The sequence below is a fragment of the Rhipicephalus sanguineus genome, chromosome 3 (genome assembly GCF_013339695.2).
Source record: "Rhipicephalus sanguineus isolate Rsan-2018 chromosome 3, BIME_Rsan_1.4, whole genome shotgun sequence".
Taxonomy (NCBI): Eukaryota; Metazoa; Arthropoda; class Arachnida; order Ixodida; family Ixodidae; genus Rhipicephalus; species Rhipicephalus sanguineus.
In genome coordinates this window covers 233,587,023-233,597,383 of record NC_051178.1, presented here as the reverse complement: position 1 = coordinate 233,597,383, position 10,361 = coordinate 233,587,023, and the positions used below count along the sequence as shown (strand labels likewise).

General features: G+C 44.6%; 1 protein-coding gene across 1 annotated transcript in view; it reads right to left on the bottom strand.

The window, feature by feature from the left end:
* The window catches only part of LOC125757927 (complement C3-like), a 26,632-nt gene extending 16,646 nt beyond the window's left edge, over positions 1 to 9,986 (bottom strand). Inside the window, exon 1 of the mRNA XM_049414331.1 lies at positions 9,910 to 9,986. Coding sequence (XP_049270288.1) covers positions 9,910 to 9,986 — 77 coding nt within the window. The remainder of the gene's footprint in view (positions 1 to 9,909) is intronic.
* Between the last annotated feature and the right edge of the window lie 375 nt (positions 9,987 to 10,361).

The following is a 10,361-nucleotide window of genomic DNA, read 5'->3' as shown; positions in this document are numbered from 1 at the left end:
ACCCGTTTCTTGTTACACAAATGCACAATCATCATAAGCACGAGCAATTGACTAGATTACCGAGATGTTCCACAAAACTGTCTGTGTCTCTCATAAATGAAAAATTTACTGCTTTTTAAAATGAGTTTGTTCTGAAACTGCAGACTACACCGGAGTATTTTTTACAGTATCCGAGTAATCATTTAGGATCCTGACACCTAAAGGCAAATGTCTGTCCCATTAGCCTATCGGTCTGACCGGAGCTAATCAATCTAGCTGAGTGCTCGTTAGCTCCTTTCCGGTTTCATTAGCGCATTATATTCTCAGGAGACAGAATGGATGTCTTTCTAAAAGGAACGGTTCCCAAACTTAACTCGCACACACTTTGATTCCGTACGTTTCCTTGAATTTCTTGTTACCTGCGTATATACAAAGCGATGACAAAGAATGTATCAGATAGCAAGAAGGTATTGGAAGCCATGCAAAGATTCTTTTGTAAGGCGCATGCCATTATTTTTACTGCTTTGAACACGAGGAACAAATTATGCCCTTAAAGCACTGAACTTTGAGTTCTAATAATCATATCGTGGTTTTGGGAAGCAAAACCACCGCAGATATTATTATGAGGGACGCCGTAGCGGAGGATTCCGGAACTTTGGACCATCTGGTGTTCTTTAACGTGCACTGACATCGCACAGCACACGGGCCTCTACCATTTCGCCTCCACCGAAATGCGACCTCCGGGCCGGGATCGAACCCGCGACCTTTGTGTCAGCAGCCGAGCACCGTAGTCACTGATCCACCATGGAGGATTAACTCTGAGGTATACGTGATGCATTGTACGTCTATAGAAAATATTAGTCTCTGAATTTGCTGTGTGGTTAGGAGACATAAGATGATGGCAGTTATGTGATTATTGGATGTGTTCTCATTATCCAATTCAAACTAAACATTGCGTTGAAAAGGCACATGCTAGCTTAACTATTGCTCAAATCCCTCGAGAGCTGAGATTTATACTTGTGTGTGAAAAAAAAACAGCTTCAGTTCTTCTGGGAAATGCTTTCAGATATGTCTTATGTTGTGGAATGCTGATTGCAATATGTGGTCAAGGTTGATTCACACGATATATTTGAATAGTTTTGCATTATTTGTGGACGATGTTGTTTTGGACAACACTAAATAACTTTGGATCAGATTGCATCTGTGGAAAACATGGCAGTCGAAGAACAGTTATACTGAGGAGTCTGTACACACATTTGCAGAGATATCACGTGATTCTCCGTGTTTGGACAATGTGGCAAATATGAACGTTTCAATAAACTTACTTTTCAACACTTCTTGCATATCCACCTTGTTCTTCCAGAAGTCTATGTCGAGTTTGAACTGTAACGAAAGCGAATTAAAGAGAAGAAACACCCAAAGGAAAGCGTCTAAACACAAGAATACGCGATTCAATGCTTGCGCACTGTATGTGCTCATGCCTGGGCAAAATGGCAGAAAGTTCGCCCTTATTGTGTTGTGCGCTGGACGCCTCAAAAGCGCGAAAGGAAGGGAAGTGCGAAGTACTGACTGTATGGTGAGAATAGCCTGGTGAAATATAAACAAATCAGTGTACCAATGTTGCGATTTCGCGAGTTTAGACACGTATTTAAATGCTTGTTTTAAGTTTGTCTACCCCATTTTCACACGGCAGCGAACTCTGGCGGACAGTCAGCAAGTTACTCAGGCTCATGTAGGCAGATAACATACAAAGGTTCTGTCAGCTGCAAAAGCTATATGTACCTTGAGATCATACCTTGTGGGGTTCATGTGTCAACTACGGTCCTAAAGTGACACTAAAGAGAAACAACGAATCGGCTTAGATCGATAAATTGTGCTCTGAGAACTCTAATGTCGTTAATTTCGCCATCATAGGGTTATTAATAGAGGAGAAAATCAAGTTCAAAGTTTCATTTTTAAATTTCGCGCCGAAATCTCCCCCGCGTTACGTCACGAATTTCCATGTGTATTTATCGTTTTTTGGCGCCTTTGGTTCAACAAAATTACCTCAAACTTCGTATGTTACGTCTATGACCTCCTCAGAGGACAATGTACTTCATTTTTATCGATTAGGAACTACGTAGTCTCTAGTAGGCGCAGTCAAAACATGTGACGTCACCGAATTGCGCGGAAACTTCAAAGTAGCGTCGCCACCCACATTTTGTTTTTGCGCGTTTTCTCGCTTACTAAGCGTCTTCTCGCAGCAAGCGGGGTGTTTTTGGTATCGTGAAAGAGTACTTTACTAATATGAGAAAAATCGTTCTGCTCTTTAGTGCCCCTTTAAACTGCAAGTTGTGAAGCCAGAGGTTCTATTTAAATCTCTTAATGTACGCTTACACTGAAATCTATCGTAACGTAGAGCTATGGGCCTCTTAAGTATCATTTGCATTGATGCGCATGTTTAGGCTCGCGCGCAGTATTTAGCCCTTCGGTAGGTATATCAACAATTATAAAGTTAAAAGCGAGTGAAAAACAGCAAGTTGCACTAGTTGCACAAGTGAGAGAGATCACACAAAGTGAATGCCTGACGAAAATAGCATTAATTTTATTGAATAATTCATTCTGTATATATTTCGGCGTTAGATGCTGCATCTGTACTGTCAGGGCTTCCGGAGGAATACGCTGCATAAAACAAGCAGTGCAACAAATCAAGTATTTTGAATTTAAAATTGGCTAGAGTAATGTCGTGCCAATGATCTGATAGTAGAAAAATTTTCTACAAAGAAATACGAAAGAGAAAAGAAATTAAATCCAGTTCCACACCTGCGAAATCCGAGTAAACAGCTCAGCTGGCAAGCAAGCGCCCGCATCTGGCGAACGTATATTGCGTTCTTTCTTCATCTTTCTTCACCTTCTTTCTTGTTTATTTATCTGTACATTGCCCTCTCTCCTCCTCACCCGCACTTTTCATTCCCACCCTTGCTATGCTATTCTGTACATGGCTATGCAATGGTTGACCTTCTCACCTCCCCAATTCCTCCTCCTCACCCTTACATCAGTCCTCCACACCCTCACTTTCTTTTCCCATTCCCTTTTAAATTATACTATACAAGGCTATGCCATGTTTTACCCTCTCTCCTCTATTTCCTCCTCACTTTCATAACTCTCCTCCTAAACCTCACTTTCCTTTCCCACCCCCTTGCTATAGACAATGCATGGCTATGCTATGCTAGGAGCTGCTTGGCACATACAAGCTTTCTCACCTCCTCTCCCTCCTCCTCACCCTTACGTCAGTCCTCACCACTGAGTTTCTTTTCTCATTCTGTTTCTAAACTATACTATACAAGGCAGTACCATACTTTACCGTCTCCCCTCCTCCTTACCTTCCTCTTTACCTTCACATCACTCCTTTCCACCTCACTTCACTTTCCCACGCCCTTCCTACACTATACCATGCATGGCTATGCTGTGCTCTTTGCTAAAATATGCTATACAAGGCTATGCCATGCTTTACCCTCTCCCTCCTTTCGTTCCTCTTCACCTTCACATAACTCCTCACCTTCACTTCCCTTCCCATCCCCTTGCTATACTATAGTACGCATGGCTATGGTATGCTCTCTGCTAAACTATAATATACAAGGCTGAAGTACCTAGAAGTTACTGAACTAACTAGAAGAATGGGGTGGAGCACATTCGGCCGGCATTCTGAAATCATGAATGGTAGTTTACCACGATCCCTCAAGAGGAAGGTATATAACAACTCCATCCTCCCGGTACTTAACAACGGAGCTGAAACCTGGAGGCTTACAAAGAGGGTTCAACTTTGAGGACGACGCAGCGAGCAATAGAAAGTAAAATATGATAGGTGCAGCCTTAAGGGACAAGAAGAGAGCAGAGTGGGTCAGGGAACAAACGGGTGTTAAGGACATCTTAGTCGAAACCAAGAAGAAATGGGCATGGGCTGGGCACGTAGCGCGTAAGCAAGATAAGTACTGGTCATTAAGAATAACAAACTGGATTCCAAGTGAAGGCAAACGCGCGAGGGGAACACAAAGTTAGGTGGGCAGATGCGATTAAGAAGTTTGCGGGTATCACGCGGCCGCAACAAGCACAGAGCCGGGTTGATTGGTGCAACATGGGAGAGGTCTTTGCCCTGCAGTGGGCGCAATCAGGCTCATGGTGATGGTGATGACAATGATGACTATACAAGGCTATGTCATGCTTTACCCTCTACCCCCCTCCTTTCCTTCCTCCTCAAACTCACTTCCATTTCCCATCCCTTGCTAAACTATACTATACAAGGTTATGCATATTCTACCCTCCCTTATCCTCGTCTCATTCCTCCTCACCATCACGTCACTTCTTACCGTCACTTCCCTTTCCCACCTCCTTGATATACTATACTATGCATGCATGTGCTATGCTGGGAGCTTCTTGGCGCATACCCGCTTTATGTGGCGCACACTCGCCAGGTTTTCTGAAACGACGGCCTGCATAACCTCAAGCTTAAACATCTCCGCTGTTAAAAAGCGTTAAATACCTTGCACAAAAAGTCCGCCCCACCAGCGGGCACGTTGTATCTCGTCACGAAGTACATGGTCGCAGTTCCAGACCCTTTGACGTTCACGAAAACTTTGTCGTTGAATTCCGGAATCTGCACAACGAGAGTGAGCGGAACGTTCACAGATAATAAAGTGAGAAAATCAAAATTACAAATTTTCGTGAAAAAGAATACAATACGATACGATCAGCAGGAAAGTGGCAATGTGTCTTGCACATTCCATAGAAAAGGAATTGACTGTGCCATTGCAGAACAGTTAAACGTCTAAAGACTGTAGACAAACGTCGTTTTCCTTCTTGCGTCCGATGTCTGTACGCTTAACTCTTCGACGTTGAATTCTTGCCTACTCGTCCAATGTGACATACAAGTCGTCTGAACACGAATGAGCACCTTAGGCTGGCCGACACTTCGATAGGAGGGCCTATCTTCGTCAAAGGCGCCTCATCATCCTTGGCGTCTTAGTCTTGAAAATGTTAGTCAGAGACGTCATATCACATGGTCACTGTCGGTTCCTGTCACCGAATAACGACACCACGACACCGATGGCGACCCCAAACGAGGAAGCATCGCTGACTAACCCTTTCAAAACTAACACGTCAAGGATGATGAGTAGAGACCGGATTTGAGGCAATGACTATTTTGTTCCTTGCGCTCCTATGCCCCCACTTTTTTATATGAGCATGAATGAGAGGTTAGGAAGAACTTTTATAGTGTTTCGATAGTGCCTAAATGCCTACCTTATTTTTTGAAGGAAAGAAGATGACTCTTAAGGGCTCGTTTTCTTTGTTAGACACAATATTAATGAGAACTAACAGACAATAACGCCAAGGAAAGTATAGGGGGTGTTATCTGTAGTATTTAGAATATAACTGTGAAGAAAGTAAAGTGGACGAAAAGATAACCTGCCGCCGGCAGGGACCGAACCTCGCAGGTTCGGTCCCTGCAAGGTTTAAATGCACATATATACCCCATAAAGTGGACGGGAGGATGACCGCCGCCGTAGCTCAGTGGTAGAGCATCGGACGCGTTATTCGAAGGTCGCAGGTTCGGTCCCTGCCGGCGGCAGGTTATCTTTTCGTCCACTTTACTTTCTTCACAGTTATATTCTAAATACTACAGATAACACCCCCTATACTTTCCTTGGCGTTATTGTCTGTTAGTTCTCACCTTATCTTTTAGATTTCGCCAAAGCTTTTGACAATGCTAACCATGAACTACTCATACTAAAATTACACTGCTTGCGCATGCTTCATTCTTTCCAACTATCATCAAACATACAGTGTAACTTCCCTAATCTCACTCCTCTTAGCACGCGCAGGAAGATAGCTCGCCCTTGTGCTTTCAATATATTATCACCGTCAAGTTCAAAAATCGCGCTTAATACAGCCTGCATCTTTCATATCATCTCGCATAGATCACCCCAACAAAGTGCATATCCCATGAAGTAAAACCTTCACCTTTTTCCAGTCTTTTCTTCCCAACACATGTCGAGATTGGAAGCTTCTGTCCGCATAAACCACCGGTATTACTAAACCTGACGCATTCCGTCAGGCCTTAACCACCGTGGCCTTAACATCTTCCACATGATATGCATTCAGTGTTGCTCATGCGATTGTACCTCATTGTTCTTATGACTTGTATTTCATGACGCACGTTATTTCTTTCCTCGTTATTTCTTCTGTTTGAATCTTCTGTATTTTATGTTTTTTGGCTGGATTTTTTACTTCTGTGTTTTGTTTTTTGCCCCTCCCCTCTACAATGCTGTAACGCCCTGAGGATTAAATAATAATAATAATAATAATAATAATAATAATAATAATAATAATAATAATAATAATAATAATAAAATAATAATAATAATAATAAAAATAATAATAATAATAAATGCCTACAATTGCCAAATTTCAAAATCGGCACCTATACGAACACTCTTTAGCCTCAAGTTCAGATTTCGGGTTCCGTTTGACACCGTTATTCATGTTACCGGGCAAGTCCTCTAGTTCAACCAGCTCCCGTAAAACAACCGCTAGCAGCAGTGAAGTGGGACGCGCCATAGGCGTGCGCACAGGGGCGGCAGGGGGGGGGGGGCGGCCGCCCCTCCTAATCACCTAAGAGGGGGGGCGCAAAATCTGTCCCGTACATTGACCCTTACAGTCACCTAAGAGGGGGGGGGGGCGCAAAATCTGCCCCATACATTGACTTAGTAGGGTGGGGGGGGCGCTGCGATGAACCTTTGCACCCCCTGATGGGGAACCCTGCGCACGCCTATGGGACGCGCCGTCCATCTAATACGCCACCGCGCTAACATGGCGCGAGCGGTTGGTGAATGCGAGACCGCGGAGAGACGTCAGGGAAAAGGAAGGGGAGGAGCGAAATAAAAAAAAAAAAAACGTGATTTTTTTTGTAATATACATTTCAGGGTGTTCACCGCCAAGGGAGAAATTGGCTACGAGATTTGACACGGCCAGAAGGAGGCATCCCTCTGGTCTTTTTGCGGTCTGGCTATGTGCTCCTACTCTGCCCTTCTCAGCCATGCCCAAAAGAAAGACACCCATGAGTGTGTTGATTCGAGAGTGGACACTCGACTCTCGATGCTGCAGAAAAACCGGAGAGCCCGTGTTCTGCGAACCACGCCGGAAAAAGGACAATCGCACGGCTATGTTTAACTGCTGGCGCCTTTGTGCCATCATAACAGCATTTCTTGCTTCCTGTCGTAGATACAGGTCGCGCTCATTTTCGTTATTACTTACATTTACATAAAAAATTATTGTGCCTATATTTATGATTTTGGAGTCCTAAAACGTTGTTTCGCCTGCGTATTTTTGGCGCCTAAAAAGGCCTTTTTTAATGGCTAAAAATCCGGTCTGTAATGATGAGGTGCCTTTGACGAAGATGGGTACACCTATCGAAATGACGGTCAGCCTGTCTAAGGCAGTTATTCGAGTTCAGACGACTTGTATGTCATACTGCGCTTCCATCCGTCAGTTCCCACCTGTACTTCACATATTATACCGACTTTCTGTAGAAGTATCGTGTTGCACTACAAGCTTGCAATTAGATGTACTGGTGTGCGCTGCAATGCATGAATATGAGCTTTGGGCTAATACTCAGGTAGCTTAGAAGACTGCCAATGTACCCACTGAAATCGCTGAACTCACGAAGAAGCGTCCGTTCTTACAGTCTGCCGATAACTAATTTAATATAATGTGGTTCATCATTAATGTTCGGACATGTACTTTTAAGCTGACAGGCTTACAGTCTAGCCATCTCTCAAATGCGACAAGGCGTGCGAATTAACATCGGTATGGTAACAAAGCGATAAAATATAAATATGCATGGTAAGAAAGTATGATTTAAAATGCTTCAAAATCTTCGCGAATCAGCTCAATTTAGCTTTAAAAAGTAATATTATGTACGTAACAGCTTCCACAGACAATACACTGGCAGATGCTCACTTTACTTCAATGTGCCGTATTCGTCTTTGTGTAAAGTTTTCGAGATGGTGACAGGAGCCGCAAAACACCGCGCATTTCTTTGCGTGACGTGTTATTAGGAGGGCGTGTCTTGCGTATCCCGCTATCCAGTCTCTTTTTATTTTATATATGAAAAAAAACAAAAAGACATGGGAAGGCAGGCTACGTTAGAGCCAGGCTACCCAATCAACATGATCGTAGTATTGAAGAAACACACAAAAACAAGACAAAATTACAACAAATAAAATAATAAGAAAATAAAAATAAGAAAATAATCAGAAGCACTATGTACATATAAAATACGTGGCGTACAGAGAATGAGCAGAGTCTAAGGGCATAGTCCAGTACATACAGGATGGCCCCACCGCGGATAGGGTCCTTACAGATAGTTTTCTATGCACTTACATATATCATGACTGTGAGATATGTTAATTGATAACTCAATACTATGAAAGAAAGCAATAATGACAACTATAAAAACAGTTAATTAACCTTTTTGCTGTCACTGACGTACCGGTACGTACTCCATTGTGCGTTCAAAAATTCACGCCGAAGCGCAAAGCTGGCGTGATTTAGTCTGACGTAAAGTCACTGGAACGGGAAAAGTACCGCGTTCTTCGCCGCCGCGCGCTCTCCGCTCCACCCCCTTGGCGCTCGCGCTCGCGATTTGTTTTCCGTGGTCACGTGGTTAGTTCGCGCCATGGTCCCGCTCACTCGCCTTGCTTGTTTCTCCCGGCCCCCGACACACGATTCTTTGGAGAAAATTGCTTGAGAAAAGCGTCACAAACTTCACGGTATCGTTCTGACGCGTGATCGTTAACAATCCTATCAAGACATCGCAGAATGCCTGGACAATGGGTGCTGAGCTTTTGGATGCAGCAACCGGCGAGAATCGGGCAAAACGCGCTTTGCTATTCCGAGCAGAAAAAAGACACAAAGCGACGGGCTGCGTGGCCACACAAAATACGGCGGGAGAAATTTTGTTCCCACGAATGATACCCGCCTTAGTGAGGTAAACGTTTCGTTGAGTATTCGCAAATGTTGTTTTGGGAAATGTCTATGCCTTTGCCGGAGAAGGTTCATTAACAATAACATCTCCGGGCAGCTCTTATTGTGTTTCGCGTAAAATTGACACCTTTAAGCTCAGAGATAAGGATCAGCGCGCCATGGAAACTGACTGCTGCAACGTTTCAACCGCAATCACTTTCCATTAGGCTCACTTTTGATCTTTGGGTTTTTGACGTGCATGCTGTTCTTACTCGTATTCATACTTTTGCAACGCGACATGGACCGAACTACGAATTCTTTGTGAACGTTCACCGCATATTTTTTTTTATACATATAACGAGATATGTGTGGCACACCTGTTCTTAAAGCTCCTCAAAGCGAATGACTACCTCATTTCTTGAATGACAAGACGTGTGTATGTTGTTTGGGGTGTCGTCTTCAGACCTATTTATTAGCTTCACGAGAGAGAGAGAAAACATTTTATTAAAATATATAAACCAAGCATGTGGGAGGGAACCCTAGTCCGGGGTCCCTATGATGATCGCAGCGACGACACGGGCCCGTCCAACCAATGCCTGGCGGACCTCGGGAGGCCCGTCGCAGAGGGCATCGTCCCACAGCTCTTTTGGTGCGGAAGGGGCGCAGGATGACTGGAAGGGGAGGGAATAATTTTGCGGTGCACTCCACCGTGACATGGAACGCCGTTGGGGAGCTGCCACAGCCCGGGCAAGAGTCTGCGTAGCGGTCAGGGTAGAATTTATGCATGGAGAGGAGGTTGGGGAAAGTATTCGTTTGAAGTTGGCGGAGTGCCACCTCTTCCTCTCGCGAGAACGACGGTGGTGGCGGGGACATGGTTTGTCTAGCTCTGGTGTATGTTAATATGTCTCGGTATGTGAGTGGAGGACCCACTTGATCTGGACTCTCGGCCCCGCCATGCCGGGCAGCTCGGTGGGCAATTTCTCGAGCGACCGCGTGAGCGTGGTCATTACCCGGCAATGAGGCATGGCCAGGAGTCCAGAGCAAGTGGATACGTTGTGGGCTGGATGTGTCTATGTTTATGTTGGACGACTTGTGTAGGATGTAGTGAGCCGCCTTGGGTAATCCGCGTCCCATCAAAAAGGCTCGGCATGCTTGCTGGGAATCGGTTAATATGTACACCTCTCCAGGAATCTGAAGAGCTTGTTGTACAGCAAGCGCGACACCAAGGACTTCGCCGTCCGTAGGTGTAGCACTCCGCAGAGAGGCGGCCGTAAGTAAAGTTTCACCGCCGTCCAACACTACCGCAGAATACCCGTTGCAGCAACGTGCGGCATCGGTGTATAGCGTATTTGTTTCAGGGATGTCACCGAGCATGCGCACCA